The sequence below is a fragment of the Podarcis bocagei genome (assembly GCF_964188305.1).
Source record: "Podarcis bocagei genome assembly, chromosome: 1".
Taxonomy (NCBI): Eukaryota; Metazoa; Chordata; class Lepidosauria; order Squamata; family Lacertidae; genus Podarcis; species Podarcis bocagei.
Genome location: NC_138125.1, coordinates 76339287 through 76366267, shown reverse-complemented (window position 1 = coordinate 76366267; position 26981 = coordinate 76339287). Strand labels below are relative to the sequence as shown.

Sequence of the window (26981 nt, the reverse complement as noted above, 5' to 3'; positions counted from 1 at the left end):
TATTTTGTTCTAGTATGTTTTTATCCTTACAGACACACAAAGGAAAGAGTTAGACAAAGGATAGCTTGAAGATGTGCATAATCTTAAGAATACTTGTATGGAGAATTATAACTTATTTTACTTAACTTGCTTGTTTCTAATATTTAATTTTCAGTCCATTCAATCCCCCAAAGAATTCTCACAGCAGCTTATAAACTACCGTATTTTTCACCCTTTAGGACGCACTTTTTCCCCTCCAAAAATGAAGGGGAAATCTGTGTGCGTCCTATGGGGCGAATGCAGGCTTTCGCTGAACCTTGGAGAGCGAGAGGGGTCCATGCGCACCGACCCCTCTCGCTCTCCAGGCTTCAGGAAGCTATCAGCAAGCCTGGGGAACCCGCGGGAGTTCCCGCAGGGCTCCCCACGCTGCGGATAGCAGCCTGCCGCCTGGCACGCGGGCCACCCTGAAGCAGAGCACCCCTCGCGCCAGGCAGACATCCGCAGCATGGGGAGCCCTGCGGGAGTTCCCGCAGGGCTTCCTGGGCTGCAGATAGCAGCCTGCTGCACGGGTCGTGCTGAAGCAGAGCGCCCCGCGCTTCGGGCAGACATCGGCCAGCCCCACAAGCTTGGGGGACAGCGGGGAGGCGCAGCGCCGCCATCCCGCTGTTCCCCGACCTGGTTTTGGGGGGGAAATAAAGGGGGAAATTTCCTTTATTTCCCCCCAAAAAAACTAGGTGCGTCCTATGGGACGGAGTGTCCTATGGGACGAAAAATACGGTAAATTAAAACCCATAAACAATAGCAATAGATTAAACCAGTGCTACTGTAAAGACTGCCTAGTGAATTGGGCTTGTGTACAGTGGTACCTCGGGTTACATATGCTTCAGGTTACATACGCTTCAGGTTACAGAATCCGCTAACCCAGAAATAGTGCTTCAGGTTAAGAACTTTGCTTCAGCATGAGAACAAAAATCTTGCTCTGGCGGCGCAGCGGCAGCCGGAGGCCTCATTAGCTAAAGTGGTGCTTCAGGTTAAGAACAGCTTCAGGTTAAGAACGGACATCCGGAACGAATTAAGTACTTAACTTGAGGTACCACTGTATAAGATTTTCTATCTTTTACTTGTCACATAGAGGAGGGAGAAAGGTTGTTTTCTGCTGCTCCAGAGAAGCGGACACGGAGCAATGGATCCAAACTACAAGAAAGAAGATTCCACCTAAACATTAGGAAGAACTTCCTGACAGTAAGAGCTGTTCGACAGTGGAATTTGCTGCCAAGGAGTGTGGTGGAGTCTCCTTCTTTGGAGGTCTTTAAGCAGAGGCTTGACAACCATATGTCAGGAGTGCTCTGATGGTGTTTCCTGCTTGGCAGGGGGTTGGACTCGATGGCCCTTGTGGTCTCTTCCAACTCTATGATTCTATGATTCTATGATTCTATACTTAAAGTATAGAAATGAGTGGCTTCACCGTCTTAGGGAAATTCCTAGGTCTCTCCATTGCCAAAGGTGGGGCCAGCGGGGGCCTTCACAGTGGTGGCACCTAGCTTGTGAAATACTCTTCTCTAGAAGGATTACTTGTATCCTACTTTGATGATGGCGGGAATTGCACCAGGAGAATATGTTTTTGTTTCCCCAGGCCATATCTGTAGCATTTGGTTTTGGTTTGGTGTTGTTTTTGGTGCTGTTGAGAGGGGGGGAGGAGAGAGATATTTGGTGTTTTATTTGTAAGTTGCCCTGAAAATATTTGTATTGTAGGACAGCAAATAAATTCTTAAATGAATTAGCAAATATGATTTCATTAAAAATAGGAAAATATTGAAGTGTCTTGCTCACTCGTGGGTTTGATCCAGAGCCAGCCCAGCTATTAAGCCTCATTCTGCCTCAGGTGGCAGAAACCCCCAAGGTGGCACCTTGTGTGCCCCATGAGATCTCACCCAAAATTGACAAATCTTGTCTTTTCATTTTCTTTTCTATGTATTTTATGTATTTATTTGGCATTTATCAGCTTTGCAGAATGAAAGGTTTGGCTTTTAAAAGAGGTGCCTTTGAATGAAGCCCAGTTAGAAAGCAATGCAACATTTTGACATAAATAATATTTTTCACTGCTACCTGCTCACATACAACAAATCCTACATAGTCATAAAGAAAAACACTGAAAAGCAGTGCAAGTAAAATAAATCGAGAGTTGCAAAATATCTATGTGCTAAAATCATTTGCAACTGTTTCTTCCACACCATTAGTACAGTTTGCTTTCTCTCTGCCCAGAAACACTATAGCACTCTTGGGGGAAAAGAAAGATTATGTCCAACCTGCACTACAAACCCTTTCCCTGGCAGGACTGAGCAATTTATATGCCAGGGCTACATTTTTCAGTCTCGGGTTAGTATTCATTTCTTCAGTTTCTAAAAGAGAACAGAGCTATACTGTGTGTATATATAATCAAGATTAATTAGGGGGGGGGAGAATGCTTGAGGGTAGGACCCCCGAATTGACTATCTTGAGAAATACACTTCCTAATCAAGAGCTCTACATTTTCTTCTATCTTTGTACAAAACAGCATATTATGCCCTTTCAGTGTGGGCTAAAACTGTTAGCCTCTTTCCTTTTATTATCCTTTATACATTTCTGGAGACCTTCCAGCACCTACAAAGCTTGGGATTTGGGCTATGGCTCTCTTTTTGGCAAAGGAGGGAGAGTCTTGCTAGGAATCACAGAGGTCAGCCCTATGGCAACATGCAATTAATGCTCATAACTGGGCCAGGAAGCTGGTGTGTACATGCTATTCCCCCCCCCCCCCGGAAGCTTACTAAAGACTTCAGGGTTGGCCACTGTCTTTTACACTGGCTTGAATGCAAAATGCCTGCTACATGAGACATTTTTCTGGCGGATACTGATAGGCAGATCTTCTTGAGGGAATGCTGATTCCCCCCCCCCCATCTACAGCCCCATGGCAACCCAGAAAGCTGCTCTTAAGTGTCTTGAAGCTCCCTGTAGCCAGTTTTCAGGAGGTGGAGAGGCTGGAGATGGCGTATTTACTGTGGCACACACACTGTGAGTAGAAGTGCTTCCCACGCACACAGTAGGATCTTTAGATCCAAGATACTCTGCTTAACTTTTCCTTCTAGGGACTTGCGTAATGGGGGTTGATATTTATTTTGTGATGTCCTGTAATTTTCACATCCATCTTAGCAGCATCACTGCCAGTCCATCACCATTTACTTTGTTACTCTGCGCTTAATTTTTTTAATAGTTTGTTGACTTTGGGTGTATAGCTTTCAGTCACTTTCCCCAGCGTTTCCCTCCGTGTAACTCTGAATCCTACAGCTCCCTGACTTTGTTTCTTCCAGATACATTACGCACACATCACTATTTATTTATATAGGGCTTTTCGGGCCAGAGGCCCCAGAAGAAGCGAACAACATATTAAAACAGCAAAATAAACATTAGAGTACAACAAAATACCATAAATCAACGAGAAAGAGAAAGAATGTACGACAGCAAAATTGAAACACAAGGGCCAGAAGAAATCCTTCTGAATAGAGGATTAAAGGGTGTTCTTGCCAACCCCTAAATCCCACACACTTCCGTCTGGAAACGTGAGCAGAAATGAGAAAAACTAAAGGTTACCCAAATTAGAAGAATTAAAGGATGCTCTTATCACCATCATTCATGCTATTCAAGGTATCATGGGGAACTAGTAATTCATCTAAACAACTGCCAAAACCTTTCCCCCAAAATAAATATAATATTAGTAGTTTCCACAAAAAGAAAGAGCCTGGCACCCTACCCTATACTTTCTGGGCAAGCAGAGTCCCCCTGAAAAAAGATTTGATAAAAAAGATGTGGCCTTTGCCCTTATGCCAACTCAATGAGGGTGACTCACAGGAGCAATTCAGTAGCAACTCTCCCTAATGCCTGCAGGTAACCACTCTCATACTTTCTGGTTGGTCTCAGCATATGGTGGAAATGGAGCACTGTTCTTCTGTCCTCCAGGTACTAGTCCTGAGGCTACGAGCCAAAGGCCATCAGTCACTTAGCTTGCACCTTTGTGAAAGCACTGTCTGTGTGTAATTACTCAATATGGATAGGGCAATCAAGGGCTTTATCTATTTATCTGTCTGTATCTATCGATCTGTCATCTATCTATCATCTGTCACCTTCTACACATTCGTTCTAGGGTAATGCTCAATAAAAAGAGCAAAAACAACAACACAAAAGCTGCAGATATATTTGAAGCAAAAACAAAACAAAGCATGATACCAAATGGACACTTATGGCAGAGGTGTATACAACCAGCTGTGAAAGCCTGTTGGCTGCAGGTATTACAGGCCTTTTTCTCAATCAGATCTGCCACCCCTAACTCTGCCAAAGCACTGGCTTTCTCTTGTTCCCTGGAGGGGGACAGGGAACAGCATCAATCAAGAGCTTCAGGTGTTGCTTATTATATATTTAAAAGTTCACATATACTTGCTGACTCAAATTGCAGAAAAAGAAGGGAAAGGACTGAACATACTCTTGGAATCTAGCTTTCTTCCATTAGTTTGTTGTCTATGGGTTTCTTCCAACCTCTTCTCTCCCTGTTACTAACAATTCCAACTAGCTGGTATGTGAGAGAATAGTACAGTGGTACCTCGGGTTACATACACTTCAGGTTACATATGCTTCAGGTTACAGACTTCTCTAACCCAGAAATATTACCTCGGGTTAAGAACTTTGCTTCAGGATGAGAACAGAAATCGTGCAGCGATGGCACAGCGGCAGCAGGAGGCCCCATTAGCTAAAGTGGTGCTTCAGGTTAAGAACAGTTTCAGGTTAAGAAGAGACCTCCAGAACAAATTAAGTACTTAACCCGAGGTACCACTGTATGTTATACACATAGAGTCATTATGCAGATCACTAAAATTGGGATATATCATGTCTTCTACAATTCCCTTATTTAAAATCTACAAGCATAGAATTTCCCTGTCAAAATTCACCCATCTTAAAGATGGCCTCCTTCCTGTGTCCCGGCTTGATCTCAGTGGTTATCCAACGAACATGCTACATAATGCTGTTGCATGGGTCAAAAATGAGCAGCAATTCTACAAGATAAACAAGAGAGAAATTGGCAGTAAAAGCACGTGGACATTCTTAGTACGCAATCCTTTCCTTGACTCATGGGCTCTACCTGTCCCTATTTAGCAGCAAAGAGGACATAGCCTCTGGCACCGGTACTTCAAAAGAAAGTTGCCATAACATTGGCAGCTCTCATAGTGGTCTAGTGCTGTCTGCCTTGGTTTTTACATCTTTTATTTGGTAAGGTAAAGGTACCCCTGACCATTAGGTCCAGTCATGGACAACTCTGGGGTTGCAGTGCTCGTCTCGCTCTATAGGCCGAGGGAGCCGGCATTTGTCCGCAGACAGCTTCCGGGTCATGTGGGCAGCATGACTAAGCCTCATCTGGCAAACCAGAGCAACGCACAGAAATGTCGTTTACCTTCCCGCTGGAGCGGTACCTATTTATCTACTTGCACTTGACGTGCTTTCAAACTGCTAGGAGTTTTATTTGGTATTAATTACCAAAACAGAAGTGCATGCAATTGTAGCCCAGTTGCCCTTTTTGATGAGGATAAACCACTAGCAGCAAGGGAATGAAGATTCCAAACACGGAAGCAGTGAGCTGGGAGTGAGTTCTTAACCCTTTTCATTCTTGCTGTTTCTCTACTTCAAATCACACTTTGCCATCACTTCCCCTCCCATGAGGTTGGCCTCTCAAAGGCTGTTCAACCACAGTTACATGCATTTGCATGTTGTGTGTAGTTGCACAGTTTCTATCTCTGTATCTTTAAATACAGCAAGGCCTGACTGAAAAGCCAACATAAAACTCAGGATAATAGGATGGGAGCCTTCAAGACAACAAACAAACTGTCTGTGGATCATCCATAGTGCTAGAGGAATTATCTCTAATGTGTTGGCATTAGTTCTCCTGTTGCCTGATAAAGATTATGTTGAGAGAGCATTCTGCTATTAAGAGCCTTTCCCCCTCTCGCTCATTGAAATATGGCCTGACATTCAAAACCAGAGGTCTGCTTTTACCAGGTATTTCTTTATAAAAGAGATCCTAATCTCAACAAGATAAACTGCTTAAATAAAACTTGGTGAAAGAACAGGCTGAATAGCGGATTATGCTCTAACTATTTTAAAATACTCTGCATTAGGACAATTCTGCACTTGTGCCCTAAGGGAAGAAAGTAAAAACTGCTGAGGTTTCTAGACATTTTCAGAAAGGTACTGACCTTGCCTTATATTTACTCTTTTAATCTTCATTTTTGTCATGTTTATATGTGCAGAGAAGATGTGTTGTTTTGTTTTATACATGAGCAAAACTGAAAGGGAAAGGGTAAACCGAGCTTGTTCTGAATGTGTTTTGAATCCATAAATACGTGCCACTGTGCTGTTTGTTGGTTTCATATTACACATTCTGATTTATGGAGGAAGGCTCCTCTTTGCAAGCTGAAATTGCACAGTATTTTTTAGCCATTGTAAGAGAAATTATTCAGAACAGACTCACTTTCTAGAGGTTGTGTTGCTGCACCAAAGATAATGGGAAATGTGCCATTGCAAGAGTGGTAGAAGCAGTTTTGTTGCCCTGTAACTGATATACTTGGTTCTTTTCTTTTCTTTTCTTTTCTTTTCTGACTAGTTCTGCTAGATATCTGCACAGTGGAGAACGAATGAAGAAAATCAGGCTGTAGAGGGTGCTTATTGTAGGGTGCAGAACCAGCTCTAGCTCTGGGTTTGGATCCTAGCTCCAGGCTTCAGCAAGATGCCTTCATGTGATATGTTCCTACTGCCCACTCTGCCACTTCCTCTTGAGGAAGTGGGCCCCACCCATTTGCCACTCTGCATCGAGACCCTTAATTCCCCTTAATGGCTCATCACCCAGGCTATCACCTTATCAGGAGGCTAGCCTGGCTATTCCAAGAATTAGAAGCCTTGATTAAATTCTAACACTTGCTGGATCCAGGGATTAGAGGGGTCTGGCACAAAGCTTGAAACCCATAACAGTATGTATATTATGTGTGTATTTAAGGTTGCTCTTCAATGGTTTTTAATGTTCATTTTTGTAAGTCGCTTTGAGTGTCATTTTAAAAAAGAAGAGGGAAATAACAAATATAATAATAGTAAAGATTTAAATAATGTAGCCTCCATAGCATTCAATTGTTTACTCTGATTTCAATGCAACTATACTGTGGTCACCCATTTCCTGTTATGTAATATCTAAAGGTGCAACTTAATCCACTTCAGCACATCACATGTAAAACACAGCTCAGTAATGAGAGGCTCCGTTATGAATAACCTTGCTGGGAATGACAGAATGTGTGAAAAGATTAGACTAACCTTGGGCTACAGCAAATTCTATACCAAAATTCTCAAGGGACCAGATGCTGAAAGATTTCATTAGGCTTAAATGTACCAGTGAAATGGTTTCATGTGGGTGTTCCGGATCTCTCCCACCGGATTTTGTTACATGGGAAGTTTGTCACTGCTTGTACAGAAAACATGTGCCAGCTCATTTGCAACATGTATCTTTAAAATCTAGTCTGCTACAGATAATGTGTAAATAAGCATTCTTCCCACCCCCCCTTGTTTTAAAAAAACACATATCCTACCTGGCACACAGTGAATACACATTGTAATGAAATGTAACAACTAAAATGCAACAGTTGCATAAGCTAAATGCAATCACCTTAAATAATAAAATTAAGTCAAATCCCTGGTGGAATGACCCTGTTTCTCTGGAAGTCTCTCCCAGGTGGGTGTTACTTTTCCCCAGAAGTACCCATGGTGCTACCATGGAAATATTCTGCTACATGTCATCACCAGTATAGCTACAAATAACAACGAATGTGAGGAGGCTTGTATGGGAACAAACAAGTAATATTTACCAGAGCCTCTTAGCACTCTCTAAGAATCAGCACCTTGAATTGTGGCTGGAGGTGAATGAAGAACCCCAAAAAGGAAACAACAACCAAAAATAGTTGTATGTTTTCGTTCAGTTTCAAGTCTGAACAAAAGAAGTTATGGCCTGTATCAACCATAGTATAATGTTATTTTGTAAATATATTTTGATTCTGTTACTCACTCCTCTGTTGACGAGTCAAAGCAAAAGTGATATATAACCTGTAGCAAATTTTGTTTAATTATTAGCCTTTCTAAACCACTTTAAAAATCTCCAAGTGATGTGTAGTATGTACAACATAAAACCCATTATCTGCTAAAACAAAAATACAGCCTAGGATAAATAGGTAAAGGTAAAGGGACCCCTGACCATTAGGTCCAGTCGTGGCCGACTCTGGGGTTGCGGCACTCATCTCGCCTTATTGACCGAGGGAGCCAGTGTACAGCTTCCGAGTCGTGTGGCCAGCATGACTAAGCCGCTTCTGGCGAACCAGAGCAGCGCACGGAAACGCCGTTTACCTTTCCGCTGGAGCGGTACCTATTTATTTACTTGCACTTTGACGTGCTTTTGAACTGCTAGGTGGGCAGGAGCAGGGACCGAGCAACAGGAGCTCACCGCGTCGTGGGGATTCGAACCGCCAACCTTCTGATCGGCAAGTCCTAGGCTCTGTGGTTTAACCCACAGCGCCACCAGAACAGTATAAAAACAGCATATTAAAGAGATTCGGGGGATTCAGCTGCATAAATCAGGGTCACACCTTATGGGTCAGGCTTAGACAAAAAGAGGAGTCTTAGGAAGGCAACTGAAGTAACTGATGGTTGGTGTTTCAATATGGCAGATGAAAGGGCAGTGCACAGAAAGGGGGCAACAGAAAATAAGTGTTTTTGTGCATCACTATCCTGTGATCTTCTCTAGGGGGCAGTGTCATAAGCAGAGTTTCCCCATATGATTCTAAGTCATCTTGCAGGTATATACAGGGGCAGTCAGTCTTTGAGGTAACTTAGTCCTGAGCTGTTCAGGGTTTTCTATGGTAACTAGACCTTAAACATAGCCTGATTATGTGCACCCACGTACTGATCATGGTCCTAATTGTGTGTAGTAGGCAGGGTGATCCAATAGTATCAAAATGAAAAGACTGTCATCTTTATTTGCTGCTGCATTTTAAAATATTTCAGTGAACGCGAAGCCACTGTGTGAAATGTTTTCCTGACAGGGAAGGATACATATTCAGTCAAATTGCTAAACAGCCAGCATAATGCAACACATGGAGACAAACACACTTGCCGTGAAAGAAAGCGTACTAAACCAATGGCAGTAAATTTAAATCTAACCTAGGGAATGTGCTTTGCAAGATTAACACGTGCTATTCAGACAATAATTCAGATCAATCAAAGGCAGGAAATTCAAACTTTAAGCTAAGTGTAGACTTGACATTCGGAATTTCCTGCCTTTGTATGCCAAAACTAGGTATGTCAAATTGACTTTTTGAAATAGGAATTTAAAATATCAAGAGATTTACTAGTTAATGGTGATTTATAATAATTTTCCAAAGCACATTTCAGAAATGTTGTTAATAAGTTGGGCTGTTCTGTTTCATGAATTGTCAGTGCACATAAAATTATCGAACATAATATGATATTTTCCTCAGTCACACTTGCATTCATGTATTGATTCACTCATTATATAAACATTTCTGTCCTGTCCTCCTTGTGCTTATGCACATTGATCTATTAAAATACAAATAATAAAAAATGCATAAAGCACACAACATTAAAATTTGTTTAAAAGCAACAGTGGCATAGATCACAAGTAAAAATGACCTTAGCAGACAAAAGCCTGCCAGAACAAACCATTTTGTGTGCCAGAACAAACCATTTTGTCTGCCAGAACTGACAATTTTGTCATCTGGTACAGATGACAAAATGCAACCAAAGAGGGGCCCATCCACACTTAATGGGGCCAGGTAGCCCACAGTACTGCTATGGCCACCAGAAAGCTCCTACCTCATACTATCACCAACCATGCCTCCAACCTAGATGCAACACAGAGAAGGGCTTCACCTGCTTAGGCAGCAGGTAGGATAGTATGGAATGGTGTGAGTCTTCAGGTATCCCAAGTCCAAGTTATTTAAGGCTTTAGAGATAAGCTTCTCCTGTCCAGAACAAGTAAAAACATGTCTGGCGTTGTCATTGTCCCTTATGATTCACTGCTCTGCAGTGGAGAACCTGTGTCCCTCCTGATGCCTTTTGGACTCCACATCTTGTCATCCTTGGCCTTGCTGACTGAGGCTGATGGGAGTTGTAGTGTAGCAACATCTGGAGGGCCACAGGTTCCCCATCCCTGCTCAGGTATAAATGTACCTAGCACGCATGGATGTACACTCTGGGTGCAGTGCTCAGCTCACCATAGATATTACAGCACAGTTTTACACATGCCTGCTCAGGATCCAGTTCAATGTGGCTTGTTCTCAAGGACACAGAGTGGTTGTGATTTCATTCGGGAAGGGAGGCTGCATGAATCAATTGTGCAGATCTTCTGCAGTTCTGCTGCAAAACCCACCTGTTGCTCTTATCTCCCTAAACAGTTGTGCTTTCTTTGAAATTGTGTGGAAACTGATAGCAATTTAAACAAACAAAGAAAAAAGGTTTCTTGTGGGGGAGGGAAAATTCTTTATACTGATTTTTAATTTGCCCAGAGTCCTTGAACAGTTGGAGTAAGCTTTTGTTGTGTATCTTTTGTCTATACAGGTTACTGGCTCGTTAATGTGTAGGGTGGGGGGGCAGGTGTGTTGGAAATACTTTCTGTAATCCTTTAGTATGGGAAGGCTTTTTTTTTAAAGAAATGCCCTGATATTGTAACTTGGCTGTCTTACATTGTTTGGAAGTTTTGTTCTTTTATTCTATTTTAATATACAATTCGCTGCATGTTATTATAACTGTTTATATTATGATAGCAGTTTTATTCACCACTTGAAATCAGAGAATCTTGGAGTTGGAAGGGACCCCAAGGGTCATCTAGTCCAGCCCCCTGCAATGCAGGAATCTCAACTAAAGCATCCATGACAGATGGCCATCCAACCTCTGCTTAATATAAACCTCCAAGGAAGGAGAGTCCCCAACCTCCCGAGGGAGATTGTTCCACTGCCAAACAGCTCTTGCTATCAAAAGTTTTTCGAATGTTTAGGTGTAATCGCCTTTCTTGTAACCTGAAGCCATTGGTTCGAGTCCTACCTTCCAGAGCAGGAAAAAACACAAGCATGTTCCCTCTTCCATGTGGCAGCCCTTTAGATATTTCAAGATGTCTATCATATCTCTTCTCAGTCTCCTCTTTTCCAAGCTAAACATGTCCAACTCTTTCAATTGCTCCTGGTAGGGCTTAGTTTCTAGACCCTTGATCATCTTGGCTGCCCTCCTCTGCATACGTTCCAGCTTGTCAACATCCTTCTTAAATCGTGGTGCCCAGAATTTAACACAGTATTCCAGGTGTGGCCTGATAGAATAGAGTGGTACTATTACTTCCCTTGATCTGGACACTATACTTTTCTTGATGCAGCCTAGAATAGCATTACCTTCTTTTTTGCTGCTGCATCACACTGTTGACCCATGTTAAGCTTGTGGTCCACCAAAACCCCTAGATCCTTTTCACATGTACCGCTAGTAAGCCAGGTGTCCCCCATCTTATATTTGTGCATCTGGTTCTTCCTGCCTAAGTGTAAACCTTACATTTGTCCCCATTGAAATTCATTAGCTTTCGCTCAGTTCTCCAATCTGTTAAGGTCATTTTGAATTCTGATTCTGTCTTCTGCAGCATTAGCTACCCCTCCCACTTTGGTGTTGTAATTGTGCTCTTCCAGTTGTTCCATCATCACAAACATTTATCTTTGCCTGATGGAATGATCTCCTCTCCCCCCCCCCCATGCACTGTTTAGGGGGTTTTCCAGACCATCACCTCCATCCCAAGCTGCTTTAGGAGGAAGAGATGGGTGGGTCCAGTTGCACTAGAGGTACTCATTGTGCTGGCTCCCACTAGTGCACATAATTTTTTGAATCTGGCCTTGAGTCCTTCCCCACACAAAAATCAACTCTAGGTTACCCTCCCCACCTGCCGCTTTCATAATTTCAGTAGCATAATGAATGGTGTGGCAGAGTGGGTGGGTGATTTTGTCATTGCTGTTGTGAAACCGTGTCACCCAGAAATCTACCAGTAGATATTTTGTCTATCTCTGTCTAACAGGAAGAATCATTAACTTTGGATATACCTGTTACTCACGTAAGTGTCCAAGGTGTGTGTAAAGCAAGTGTGCCAATATCAAAATGGGAAAATAGGACAGTATCGTTCCAGATACAAAGTCACAGATACTGTCCTATTTTCCCATTTTGCTAGTCTTTCTTCCTAACCTATTAGATAATGAAGCTTCCACAAAAGGATGGCCTAATAGCTGAAGTGACTGAAATCTTTAACTACTACAGTTATGAACTGATGTTATCAGAATAGTAGCTTCAACATCTTGGACCAAGGGGCACCAAGTGGGGCATTTCTTCTGCCGATACTGCCAGACACTAAAAGGGATTGTGCTTTCCTCACAAGCTCTAATGCCGAGAGCATTTGTGGTGCTGCCGCCGCTGCCATGACTGTGTCTGTTTGGTGGGCAGAACACCGTCGCCTCACTCTTGTCTTTCACCAGCATTAAATTGACTTTAGTGAAGCTATTAATTATTGACTTGAATGAAAAGAACAGTCTTGCTTGGCACGCATCCAGCTAAATTCATACTGGGGTGCTGAACAAAGACGGTTCCCTTCTGTTAAAATGAATATGATATGCAATGGTGGTGGGTTTCTGGTTTGTCTGGTTTTTGGTTTTTTTAAAAAAGATGATTCATATTATGTAATAAACATTTCACTTGGTGGCTGGGGTGAGTGGGTGTGCACCACAAAATGAATGCAACTCTTAAACCACATACTCTAGATTAGTTCTCCTACTAATTGAACAGAGGTCTTTGTAGCACTCTTAACCCTTTACGTCTCTGTACTATAAATACCTCTTTCCAAGTATTCTTTTTGACTCCTTGTTACTGCATGTATTTGTGCTTCTAAAGCAAATAGAGAGTTACTGTGGTGCGGCAATCAGTATGCCAGACTAGGACCCAAGGGGACAAGAGTTCAGATCCCTGCTTGGGGATGGCCCAACTTTCAGCCTAACCTATCTCACAGGGTTGCTTTGAATATAATATAAGGAGAACCTTGAAGGAAAGGTTGAATGCAAAAATAAATAAACAAATATTTTAACCTCAGTGTTCTAGCATATTCTGATTCCAGTGAAATAAACGCAACATTTTGTTCATTTGCTTTTTCACATATGGATATGCTTCATCATGACTGCATACGTAAATGCTGTTGTGAGATTATAGATAGATAGATAGATAGATAGATAGATAGATAGATAGATCATATTTTGGAAAAGGGGGTGGGAAGGAAACCTTTTTATAAAGGGCTGCTACACCCACCCACCCTTTCCTACTTTACTAGGCCAGGTGGAGGAGGGGTTCAAATAAAATGTGAGGGTGCTTGTTTTCTTGAATTGTGTGCATCAGCAAGCACAGTAATCCGAAACCTCTACCTTTTCAACATGAATAGCTGTTACTTTTGAGGGGGAAAGGGTGGGAAAGCTAACTGGATGGATTCATTTGACACAAGGGTAGATTTCATACACTCCTCACTACTTAATACCGTGAAAGACATTAAGTTCTAGTATAAATCGTAGAGATAAACACTTTGGATTTTAGTAGCTTGGTCCTTTGTCACAATAATAGTAGCACGTTGTGTCCTCAGGAAGGATTCTTGCCCCTCTTATACACATTCGCTTGTTACCAAAGCACTTACTGGGGATCATTATCATTATTATGTGGGCAGAGATGCTCTTTTCCGTCTAACTCGCCCTTCTCATTTTTCCCACAGCTTGCGAGAACATCACCGTTCTGCCATTAAGGTGATACGTCGGATGCAATATTTTGTGGCAAAGAAGAAATTTCAGGTGAGGTGATGAATAGTGAGCTGCTTTATCTAAATAAACTCTTTTATTCTTCTGGGCTTATTATTGTTCCTTTTGTGGGCTTAAGAAAGAAAAGACCAAGGCAATTCATTTTAGTGATGGTGAGTTACACCCACTATTCTCTCCCTTCTTGAATAGGGTGGTTGTTTAGCAGCAGGTTAGTCAACTGTGGATGCACTGGGAACAGGCTAAGCCCCTGAAATGTACCATGAATTAAAATGTTATTTTCTGCTAATGGACTTGACCTTTCACCTTCTGTTATCTCTTTTTCCTTGCAATGCAAACATTCTCATATGTCTTCATTAATTCTGAGCTGTATATTATTGTCAGGCTGACTCAGTGGGCCTAGAGATTAGCATACTACCTTAACCTTGTTTCTATCTCATACTTGCTGCGATCCTGATAAGAAGCTGGGATAGAAATTTGCAGGCGTGCTGGAAGGTTTCTGCCACCTTTCTCACACATACTCCTGGGAAAGCCTGCTCTGAGAGGACCAGCTAGCCATGTTTTTACAACGTCCTGATGGTTTGATTTCCAGTGCCTATTTTAGTTATTGGCAATCTGGCATCTCAACAGGCTGTGTTCCCATGAACACATAAGCTTTTAGGTGTTTGTTCTTCGGGAGCAAGTTGCTCTGTTCTGTGCACTTCCTGCACACTATTCATATGTAGAAGTCAAAACAGCTCAGTTCATGGAAGGGTTATTGAGTTCCTTGAAAACTTGTTGGGAATATAACTAGTAACCTCCTGCAAGTTCTATATAATTCTGTTCAAGCCTTCATTAAACACTTATGCTCAGACACAGAGATCGACACATTTATTGGATGTAAAATCTACATTCAGGCCATCTAACTTCTATTTTAAGAAAAGCTGGTTTCTGTGATTTCTCCTTTGCATGTTTTTTCTCTTACACTGCATACTTACTTTTCTTTTAAAATTTGCGTAGTTTCTTCTGATTTTGCCATTCAGGTGGAGAGACAGGCATGGAACTATACAGAACACTGGTGCCTCACCCCCAGCCAGTGGAAATCTTATTCAGTCACTTCTCTGGCTTCTGAGACGTTTCTCACATACTTTCAGATAGATCTTCTTTCCATCCACATAGACTTGAAAGCTGGTTTGAGAAATAAAGCAAGCGGAGATGACTGCTGTGGTGAGGCTGAAGCTGCAAAAATCCACTTTCTTGTAGGTCACATTGGTGACAAGCAGAAGTATGGGTTGCCTGGGGCGGGGGGCACTTTAGTACTACACCCAGGCCTGGCCCAATGATGAGGCAGGGTCAAGTGCCCCCCTGGAGCGGCAAAAGTCCAAGGGGCGGACTTTTGCCTCCACCACCTGCCCCGCTGCCTCCACCACTAGTGGAGAAGCGGTACTGGTTTCTGGTGAGATGTTACTGAAATCTCACAAGTCTTCAGCGAGATCATTCAAGATCTCACGGGAAGTCAGTGCCACTCCTGGTGCTTTGCGGGCGGTGCCACGCAGTTCAGGTAAGAGAGGCGCTGGCGGCAGGGCAGCGGCGAGGGAGTGGGATAGCAGCAGGGTGGGGGGCAGCACATTCCCGTTTCACCTCAAGCAGTGAAGCAGGATGAGCTGCCCCTGGCCACACCACCACTGGTCACCCTAAACTCCAAAAAGTTTATGGAAAAAGTCATCAGCAAGCTGCCTTTATAGCTGCTTCTGTGTGGTCCGGTTCTCCCCACCGGTAGTAGTTGTTGTTGTAGTAGTATCCAAATTCTGTTATCAAGACTTTAGAAGTGTTTTTTTAAAAGATAATGCATTCATTAGCAGGATAGGTATTCCATTAAAAGGGTTTCTTGTACCCATGTACTTCATACTGAAAATGAGTACGAAAAGCTGCTGTACGTGGTGAACAAAGTTTATTTTGGAGTTCCATTGATGACAGGGGTAACTGACATGTCTGTTGTGGCTTTTACAATGATGTCACCAGACGCTCTTGATGTATTTATAGCTTTATATTTCAAAGTGTTACCGCAAACTGTGCTGTACTTTATACGTAATTCAGTTACCTTACTATCAATCAGGAATTGTGTATGTAATTTTCTGTAATCACTTCAGAGGGCTTTCTGGCAAACAAGATAGTTCAAAGTTCTTTGTACTTCAAAGAATGTTGCACACGCTTGTACTTGGCCATTGTTTGGTTACACTCCTCAGAATTTCCTGCAGCTTGAACTTCCCTCTTTTCTTTCCCATTCTGGCTCTGAGGGAAACACCATGCCATGCAGCTGCTGCGCACACAACCAGATAGTAGGAACAGTAAGCAGCAGCTGGGCACATATTTAATGCATGCCATTCTCTGCTGTGCCTTCTGCAAACGCTTCTCCTGCACATTATGCAGAAAATTCTAACTCATTTAATGTAATTATTACCATCAGCAGTGTTCCTAATTGGAAAAGGGGAAGGGGGGAATAAAGCAAAGAATAGGTAATGGGAAACACAGTGCAGGAAGTTTGTTGCCATCAATATTAAGGGCTGGGGACTGCAAAGCAATGTCTGTGCGCACTTACACAATCCCTAATGGTGACTGGCCAAGACGATGCCAGTGAATTCTGTTGTTTGAAATGCACTTGCAAGGTTTCCGCCCCCCCCCCACAAAAAAAAAAAACCCTTTGACCATGTTAACATACAAAAAAGACAACTTAAATAAGTGTGGCGGCAGGGGCAGCCATCTCAGCTTGTGAGCTTTCCACATTAAAATGGCTGTTTGAATCTGCTGAAACTGTCCTTGCCACATGCCACTTTACACAATTCACAAAACCATTAGCCGGAACCAAAATGTTGTAAAGTGTGTTGAATGCCGGACTAGGACTGGGGAGGCCCAAATCCGGATCCCCACTTGGGCAATGATGCTTACTGGGTCACCTTGGGACATGCAGGGGGGTTTTGAGACGTGCGTAGCTTTCCCCAGGGGGCACATTCCAGCCAGCTGAAGTGCTTTGAAGTCCCATTGATTTAAGCAAGAGAGTTAAGCACTTGCCTAAGTCCCGGATCTAAGTGGGACTAAAAACTACTTAACTCATGTCTGGATAAATGACCGTTTCCAAAACCTATGGACTATATTTGGTTTTACTAGTAATACGTATTGCATGTGATTAGATATCCTAGGGAGCTTTATCCCTGATGTTTATACATGACATATCTGTGTGGGAGCCACATCATCATTGTGTTTTTCCTACTTGGAAAATGCTTCTCCTTGAAGCTTATGTTCCTTGACTAAGCAGAACAAAGGGACTTGGACAGGAAGACTGGAGTCATACACTGGTCTCCCATTCCCTAACAGCCTGGTACACACATGGTATAGGGAGCAAACAGGGCTCTGCTGCGCCGTATGGGACCTCTCCTACTTGTAGCTGCTGCAAGAGGATTGGACTGTTAGCTCACCATAGCACTAAATATTCGATTTTGTTCAGTGTGCTATACTATCAGTGCTAAAACAAATCAGCCCTGTGGATCAAGTCCTAGCTTACCAAACGCTTGCATATACCACTGGCTTGTAGCGCAAGAGACCTAAAGGTAGTGAATTTTCATGTGTATAAATCTGTTATGGTAATTTTAAGAGGTGTTTTATATGCATTGGTTTACATTATTATTTTTTCATCCTTAATTTTTCTACTGTATTTATGGTTACTAAAGCACTTGGTTTTAAAGGCAGAAGGGGAAAATTATTGAAACATTTATAAAATTATGAAAGGGTTTTTAAAAGCATTCTTAAAACCACCTTTCCCAACCAGAAAAGTATGGCAAAGCACAGAATACCAGGTGGGCAGTACAAATCTGTATGAATGCCAACTCCCACCATTTTATCACACTTTAGAACAGCCTTCCCTAGTCTGCTGCTGTCCAGATGTTTTGGACTACAATTCCGTCAGCCCCAGCTAGCACAGCACTAGTATTCCAGAACATCTGTGGGCACCATGTTGGGGAAGGCTGCCTTAGAATAACCAAAAACCTATCCCAGAAGGAACAGACTTGATTCTACATGGCCATGGTCACTGTGGTAAGTGCACCCCTGCAGTGCTGTTGACAGGAATGCATGAGAGGGCCTTCTTTGTTATTGCTGTACTACCTGCCACAAGAAATCCCTTCATCTGGCAGGCCTTTGGCCTGATCAATGTCTGATTTTGCCACCATCTTCTTTTCCAGTGTTTTTATGCTGCAGTTGATTTCTTCTTTCACTTTTGTTGTTTTATTTGTTTTGGAAGTTTTCTCTCCTTTAGGCTTGATTATTTTTAAGCTTTGTTGTAAGTCGACATGGTGAGCCAGCACAGAAAGAAAAAAGTTAACTTCCAAGTCTTTCTGTTGCCAATCAAGTATATGCGACCTGATATGCATTATGTGATTTAACAAGTATTTAATTCTCTCTTATTTTTACAGCAAGCTAGAAAGCCATATGATGTACGTGACGTTATAGAACAATACTCTCAGGGACATCTCAACTTAATGGTGCGAATAAAAGAGCTTCAGAGAAGGTATGGAACAGAATTTAGCTGCCCAAACAGATAAGTAGTTCTGGAAAATAATAGCTGCATGATGAATCCTGCAGAATCAAGGCAACAGTGAAGAACCTGTGGTCCTCCAGATGTTCTTGAGTTCCAACTCCCCATCAATAGGGCTGGCCCACCCATAAGCCAGACTGAGGCAGCTGCCTCAGGCAGAGGAATCCTGAGGGGTGGTGCCCCTGTGGGCACCCCACCTGTCCCTGCCCCTACCACCAGAGGAGCAAGGAAAAGTGGTGGCTTCTGGCGAGGTCTCACAATATCTCCCCAAAAGCTGCCACCTCCTCACAACTCCAGCAAACAAGGGTTCAGCCGGCGGCAGAGGGGATGCCCCCTTTTCCATTTTGCTACCAGTGGTCATGGCCGAAAGGAGTCGGAATACATCATTATCTGAAGAACCACAATCTCCCCACCCACTGCAATAGAGAAATTGTCAGCTGCTCTAATGGGCTTACAGATCTGGATCAGCAATCTGGGTAACAGAATGAAGTAAAGCATCAAAGATGTCGGCCAGAGCATCTGTGCAAGGATGTGTGCCAAGGTGATGATGGACATGGACAGGGAGAAAACAGAAATGAGGGATGATGTGGAGATGACTTGGTTTTGAAGGGCTACTTAGCCAGTCAAGGTGAAAGGACATGTTAGGCTAGGAAGCATTCATTTGCTACTTAATGATGATACAGGTAAGAAGAAGCATCCTTCCACATATCCAATCTTCCGCATGAATCCTTCTCACAGGTCTCTTTCCCCAGCTGGGCTTCGGGAGGGAAGTAAGCAGGAAAAGGGGGTTGAGGGAAAGGGTTGCAGGCAGAAATTTATTGTATAGGGAAGGTCTAAGCAATTCCCTCCTTCCTGCTGGTTCCCCCAATACATGTTCCCCACATTAAGCATTAGGAGGTAAACATGGGATTGGAACTTTGCATTTGTCTTACGTTGTCTAATTTCACTCTCAGGAATAAGAAAGAAGAATTTTGCAATAGAAACAGGGCTAGGAAATGTGAGTGCATGGCAGGACCCTGGACTATTTACATACTATGCCATTTCTGCCTGTGGTTGTGAGGCCTTCAGGAACAAGGACACACACCCTGCATTAATTAATACATGTTGGCTGTTACCTTTCCTGGGCCTTTGGATATGGCAGAACAAAAACCAGAGCTTTAAAAAAAATGGGTAGGATTGTGTAAAGCAAACAGGAAAAGAATAAACAATCTATAACAATGAATGCCAGTGGACTTGTTTTTAGTTAAGCCTTTGAATTCCACACACAAATTCTTTCAATAAAAGCTGAATTCCTTCAGTGGTGAAATCCTGCCAGTGCAGTTTTAGAAAGCATTAGCAGACTGCAGACATAGACCTATTTGGATCAGACAGTCTCTCTGACATTCCCAGATGAATGTCCAAAGGACCATTAGAAGTGAGCCAGTAGCTATGCAAGCGTTTCTTTCTTCATAGGGCGGGGCTAGAGAAGCAACAACTGTTGTTATTCAGTTCCCCTGTTTAAATCTGAAGACATTTTTATCTTGTTTATTGATACACTTTCTTTCTCACCAGGTTGGACCAATCTATAGGGAAGCCATCACTGTTTATTTCTGTCTCGGGTAAGTCTCCATTAGAAACATATATATGCTGTGCGTTAAATATTGCTACTCTTCCATATGATACAGAGCACAGGGTAGATGCATAGTACTTAATGTTTTGTTTGATATATAGCTTGTTAGGAACTGAAAATAAAAAGGTCAAATGCCTGACCTTTCTTGGAAAACCAGGCAGCACAGTCAGCAAGCCCAACAACTTTGTGCAGGCTGCAATAATACAATTAAACTGTTAGGCTAGAAAATATCTAGAACATAATTAATGCTATTCAGAATCTTCTATCATTAGGTTCTTGATTCACAAGAAGAGGCGCATAAAATATAACTCTATCATCCACTCCTTCACACAGATTTGGGACTTGTTCAGAGCTGTGGTACACCTGATCTGCTGTTGCTTAGATGTTTTTCTTTTTACTTAAAGACTTCTTCTTTGCTGTTTGAGCCCAGCTAATCAGGGATCATGCAGTGAACATGATGGCTTTCCAGTAGCATACAGACAATTAGATTTGGCTATGTCACCATGCTGCTGATGGGCTGATAAATGCCTCACATTGCCCTGATTCTTAGCTGTAAGGAGGGAGAAAATAAACTTGCTCCTATCACGCCGCACACCAGATTTCAGTGTTTCAGTCCAGTGCTATCCACTCATGGTAGACTCTGGATGGGGCAGTGCTGTAGCACTGGCTTCCGCCACTGTTGGCACAGGGTGGGGCAGGGTAGCTGCAAGGTTGGGGTGGTGTGGACACACTGCTAGGAGCGTCGGCTGGCTCTGCCAATGAGCTCCTACTGCTTTAGCCTCGTTGCCATCCTGCCCCACTGAACACAGCCCTAATAAGCAGCAGTGATGCTTCCTCCAGGGAGCTGGCTCCATTCTGTTGCCCCCCTAGACACTTCTACCTAATTTCAAATATGAAATGTGCAAGAGAATTGCGAAGTTGTTTCAGTCGCTTAGTCTCTGAATAAATAAAGGATATGTGTATATATTTTAGCACACAGGGGAATATTTGCCAGTGAGTGAGTGTTGTAACAACTGCACCTAGGGCATTCCTGGAGCCATCCACTAAACGGCTTGTGTTCATTATTCCTTGTCTTCTATAACTGAAGCCAGGCCATGTGTATGCTTCCATTGTAAGCAATTTGGTAACCATTGTTCATATTTAATGAGAGACACATAATATCAAGGATTATTCAGAGGACCAAATCAAAGTTGTACATTGTGATCACCTATAAGCATACAAATACATACTGTATCAGGGTCTGTGCTGTTGCCAGCTTCTGTTGTAGTACTTTTTTTAAAAGCTACATTATTCTTTAATTTAATTGACATTTGCTAAATTGAATGTAGTTTTAATTTTTCTGATGATTTAAAGCATAGTATGAAGGCAGAAAGCACTCTGTACTAGAAGCCATTAAAAGGGAAGGCTTGGGTCAATACTATGAAAAAGCTGCTCTTAATGTAATAAAATTATCCATCTGTCAGCAGCGTTCAATTAAGTAGCTCTGGTAGGCTAGTTAAATGCAGTCACATGGTTTCATTCTATACTATTGTAACACTGATATTCATCTAAAAATGTTCCTTTCTATACAGAAAAAAACAAAGACCGAGGGACTAATACAATTGGTTCCCGGCTGAACAGAGTTGAAGACAAGGTAGGCCTCAATCAGACAAAGTATTGTGCCTTTCTACATTTTCAAAAATAAGCATACAAACAAACATTATCTTGCCTTTGCCTAATGATTATATTTTTTAAATAAGTGTGTTAAGGCTGATCTCAGCTAAGGCACTGCTACAAGTAATTCAGGAGCCTATATGTATAAACACGAGTTAAAAATCAACTTCGTTTTGTAGGGGTTAAAAGATAAATCCAAATAAACAACTTATTTCCTATTGGAAAATGGCAGACCTTGTTAGCAACGAGGAATGTGATATGTAGTATTTTATTACACCTGCAAGTGGAGTTGATGTTACTATTAAGTTGAGGACTGCTTGTGATTGCTGTCAATTAAAATTATCTGACTTTTCAGTTCGGCTGTCATAACAGGCTTTTTGTTTCTGCCTGCTAAAATATTCTTATTTCCTACAATAATAAAACACCCCAGTTGCAAGACATCTGAAGCCATACTACTGAAATTACTTGTCAAGAATAAAATATCTCATGTTGTTGCTTTGTGCCGCCAACATTGCTGACCTACATGAGTCTTCCCTCTCCCTTCTCTTCAACAAGGACCAAGTGCTGCTTTTGTTTCCGTGACCGTGAACTTTTAGCTACCACTTCATCAACAAAAGCAACAACATTTGGCATCGGCCCCCATATTTCCCTGCGTGGCTATGATTCATGCCAAAAAATTCTTGTGATGCAAGGATAGAGGAAGGAAGTTATAAAACTTTGGTAGGACACCAGATGAGACAGTCGGCACATTATAACCACAAGAGAGATTATCTCCTACATTGTTATGTATGTGACAGTGATGATGGCAGCAACCAAGGTGGTGGAAGGGTACACTGTTATGGTGCAGGGAACATACCTCAGGCATGCTTCACTTCAGCAGAGACAGCCATGGAAGCAAGGGGAGCTGATCAGAATCTAGGCAGCATCACTTGGCACAGGACCATTCTTTTATCCCCTCTTGGAGGCAGTGATATAGCAGGAGTGGAATCGATGTTGAAATATGACTGTGTGTGTGTGTGTGTTGTGTGTGTTGTCATATTTAAAAGGTGAGCAGGGAGAAAGTAGCTGATGATGAGTCAGGTGGACAAGATCCACCTGTCATTGCAGAGACTCGTGCCTTTGACCGCTTTTACCTCGTTTCCCCAGAATTTATTTTAACGATGCAGGTGGAGGAAAGTGGCATTGCATCTGGCCCTTGATTGCTGTCCAGCAGGTCTGATGCTGCTGACCTAGGCTCTTACATTTCGTTAAGCCACGTTGTTATTAAATGTAAATTACATCCTGCTGGATGAAATAATGGCCACAGTGACTGTACGGATGATCTGACTTTATAATTATTAAAATGCTAGATTGTGAGTTACGATTTAGGGAAAATATGTTCAACTTCAGAAAACCCCTACATATATTTAGAATGTGTTTTCACAGTTTTGTAGAACACATCCTGAAAACAAAAGTTAAAAGTGGGAGATATTAGTAAGCTGCCGGCAAATAAACAATGGTGTTTTTGTTTTGCTTTTTAAGTACACTACTTTTCTGGGAACTATTTGTTTATGTCTGTGTTCCTGTAGGTAATAAAACAGGCAGAGAGGGCTACAACTTGAAGTGATTCAGTATTCTTTTAAATAATTCAAATCCTGTTTTGTCTAGCATTTTAAAAAATAAGCTGATGACGAAAGCAGGATTTGAAGCTAAGCCCACACAACTCTTGTGTGCAATCTTCTTACATCTAAGGTGAAGTTAAAATGAGAATAAATGAATGTCTAGATAGAGTGGGGGAATGATATGTCTATAGAAGAAAAATATAAATGGTTTTATTCTACTGTAATAATTCCTTGTAGTCATGATAAATTAGTACATGAAGATATATTTTTATTTTTAAAATGGTTCTATGGCTCTCATGTCTCATATAAAAAAGGATAAAATTACATTTTAAATGTGGTATTGGCATCTAGTCTGTTTTAAAATGATACAAAAGCAAATCACAACTTGGCTAAATTCATCCTAATGAAGTATCTTCAAAGAGTTGATTGGTATAGCATCACCTGAGCTCAGTGTTCCCATACTGCTATTTCACACAACTTCTGTTTACATTTGTATGTCAGAAGAGCCCTGCTGCTCTGAATCAGATCTCAGGTCCATCAAGTCTTATCATCTTGTTTCCCAATAGTGGCCAACAGAAGCCTCTAGGAAGCCCGTTAGTAAGGCTTCAAGACAACAGCCCTATTCCACTAGTGCAAAGTGCCTATTAATGCACATGTAGAAGTCTCTTATAGGAAGGCATGGAGAACAGAGCAAGCAAAAACTGATCACATCTCAGGTCCATGAAAATCACAAGAGGGTTGAGTATGCCAGCAATCATCCCCCTACCAACAAAATATTGGGGAAACAGATCTCGTAAGTGGAATTAGTGGAGCAATGAAATTGCATCTAGAGCCTGGCTGAACTGAAGTAATACTGCTCTGTTAAGTCAGGAATCAAGAACATAAAGGCCCTTTCTGGGTCAGACCAAGGGCCCATGTAATCCTGCATCCTATTCCCTGCTCATTGTGACTGTGGCCTGTTAGATACCTGCAGGCACAGCAACGATGATTCAGATTTATTAGGAGAAACGACAGGAGTTAGGTCAGGAAGGAAGGCTGCTTTGGAATGAAAGAAACAGGTTCCATCTCATCCACAGTGGTCTCCTTCTAAGTTCAATTACTATTTGAGTTAAAAGCCAGCAGGGCAAGCTGAACTAGGGCATGAAGAAACGGATTCATTATGGACCTTACACAGTCTTCAAAGAAAACTGGGAAGGGCTAGGAAAACAGTCAGCTAGTCTTTCCATGGTGTGATGTGTGGTGTGTGTGTGTGTGTGTGTGTGCGCGCGCGCAAGTGGGGGGTGTCAGAGGGAGGAAAGAATTTTTTTTCTTTAGAAATTAAAGTGCTGCGGCAATGCTTAGGGAAGTAGTAGCTTCTAGCCCCTTTTTTCTCTTAAGTTCTGTAACTATGCCAAAGCGTTTTAGGTTACATATATAAAAAGCAGCCTGTATTCATTCAGGAAGTAACCAGGCTTGGTACACTGAGTCTGCAGGGAGGAAGTGTAAAAGGAGGGGCGAACCTCTTTCAACAATTAAATCAATTTTGTTTTTCTAAGTTTTCTGAAACCTCAACAGTTTTTAACCCAGGGGGAAAAACCAAGATCACCCCCCCCCCCCGCATAGGGATCATTAGAGGAGACTGTGAATGTAACATTTTTTCATCTTTATTTTGTAATATAGGTGTGGTGAAAAAAGTAGGGTCCATGGGGAAGTGATTGAACTATACTGAGGTGTTGCAACTGATGCTTCCACCTCCATGTGAAGGAGGTAACATGTCAAAAGATACTTGCCCTTTGTTTCATCTCTGATTCAGATCCCATGGATTTATTTGGGGGAAGGGGTGATTGGTGGCTAGCCCTGCCTCACAGAAGGGAGCTGTGTTAGAGTCTGCTCTTATGCCTGTCCTGCTTTTGCATAACAACTACTAGAGGCTGTAGCTTGCAGTGGAATCTTCTCTGGAGAAAGGAAAATCCAGCTCTCCCTTACAGCCTTTCCTTCCCTGTTTCTTGACACCGTTGTTTCATATAAATATCAGAAATGCTAGCCTTCAGCATGGGTAATGTCTTGTGCCTTGTGTACATCATCCCTGTAAAATGGTTTTAGTCTTCCTCAAGCAAAGAAAAGAATGGGGGAGGGAGAGAACAATATTAGAAACTTGATTGTAGGCCAGGTAAAAGGTATGATGGAATGTCAAGCGGTGTCATACAATCCTCTTTCGGTAACAATAGGCTGTTTTTTGTATCATCACCTAGGTTAGCTGCGGAGCTGTTTCTAAGAACCTGTCTGATTTACGATGACATTGCTGGCAACAGTCTTTAGCAACATTTTACAGGGTTCCTTGTCAGCAATTTATTTTTTATATCAAGGACATTTAATCTGGCTCTTCAGATTCTTCCATTCAGTCAGCTTGTTGTTTATACGACGATGTTAAATCCAAGTTAACAGTTTGACTCTCAGTTGCGAAACAAGAGTTAGAAGATCAGAGAACTCATTTGTTACAAGCTTTTGATTGCTTAGAAGGAAGGGCATCTCAAGAGAAGAGGAAAAGGAAGTATACTTCCAAAATATTTCCTTTGTGGAGTAAGCTGTGCTTTTCAGGACATATCGAGACAGTGGTTTTGAAAACAGAAAGATGCGCATCTCAGTGTGTGTTTACGTTCTGCGGTTTATGCCTGGATGCTTCTACCTGGACTGGTCTCTTGCCTGTTTACATCCAACAAAGCCACAAGATACAGTGAGCACAGAACTGGTACAATTAAATAATCATGTGCGAGTATGAGGGTTCGGTTTGTAGGTACATGGCAAAGTTTTACTCTCTGTAAGATAGCACTTCAAGGGCCTTTCTCAGCCTCAGGTCCCCATATGTTGTTGGGCTACAACTCCCATCATCCCTGACCTCTGGTCCTGGTCACTAGGGATGATAGGAGTTGTAGGCCAACAATACATGGGGACCCAGGGTTGAGAAGACTGCACTACAACCTAGATGCTGACCTTGAAGAACAGGGCTCAGTCAGCCAGACTTGCAGAGTGCCAGTGGTGCAGAAGATCATAGAAGCATAGAATCCTAGAGTTGGAAGGGACCCAAGGGTCATGTGGTCCAAGCCCCTGCAATGCAGGAATCTCAGCTAAAGCATCCAAGACAGATGGCCATCCAACCTCTGTTTAGAGGTTGAGGAAGGAGAGTCCTCAACCTCACTGGGAGACGATTCTACTGTCAAATAGCTCTTACCATCAGAAAGTTTTTCCATATGTTTAGTTCGAATCTCCTTTCTTGTACCTCGAATCCATTGATTCGAGTTCTACCCTTCAGAGCAGGAGATAAGGCTTTTGTACCCTGACTGCTCAGGACCTACATAGTTCAAGAAACATACACAATTTTCTTTTGATGTCTTTTATTGCCTGTTCTAACAGAGTTCCATTTCTTGCACCCTGGATTTTTAATGTTTCTTTTGTTTTGTCCCATAGCTCCCAGCCCTGTTCTGACAGTCCTGGATCTGGTGTGCAATATGTAGGACAACAGAGAAAGTGATTGGACCTAACGGGAGATTTTAAACAATTTCCAAATCGCTGCACAACTAATTCTATATGCCCAAGAGGGCTTTCAAATCCAGAATTTCAAAAAAGTGCACACACTGCCAAACACAGGGCAAACCAAGGTT

The 26981-nt window shown here is 42.3% G+C and overlaps 1 protein-coding gene across 6 annotated transcripts in view; it reads left to right on the top strand.

Moving 5' to 3' along the window:
* Positions 1–26981, top strand: part of KCNQ1 (potassium voltage-gated channel subfamily Q member 1) — a 286139-nt gene that overhangs the window by 191372 nt on the left and 67786 nt on the right. For all 6 annotated transcript variants that reach the window (XM_081205287.1, XM_081205286.1, XM_081205285.1 and 3 more), the window contains 4 exons: positions 13874–13949; positions 18359–18453; positions 20032–20078; positions 21661–21722. In XM_081205287.1, the coding sequence (XP_081061413.1) occupies positions 13874–13949; positions 18359–18453; positions 20032–20078; positions 21661–21722 (280 nt within the window). The remainder of the gene's footprint in view (positions 1–13873; positions 13950–18358; positions 18454–20031; positions 20079–21660; positions 21723–26981) is intronic.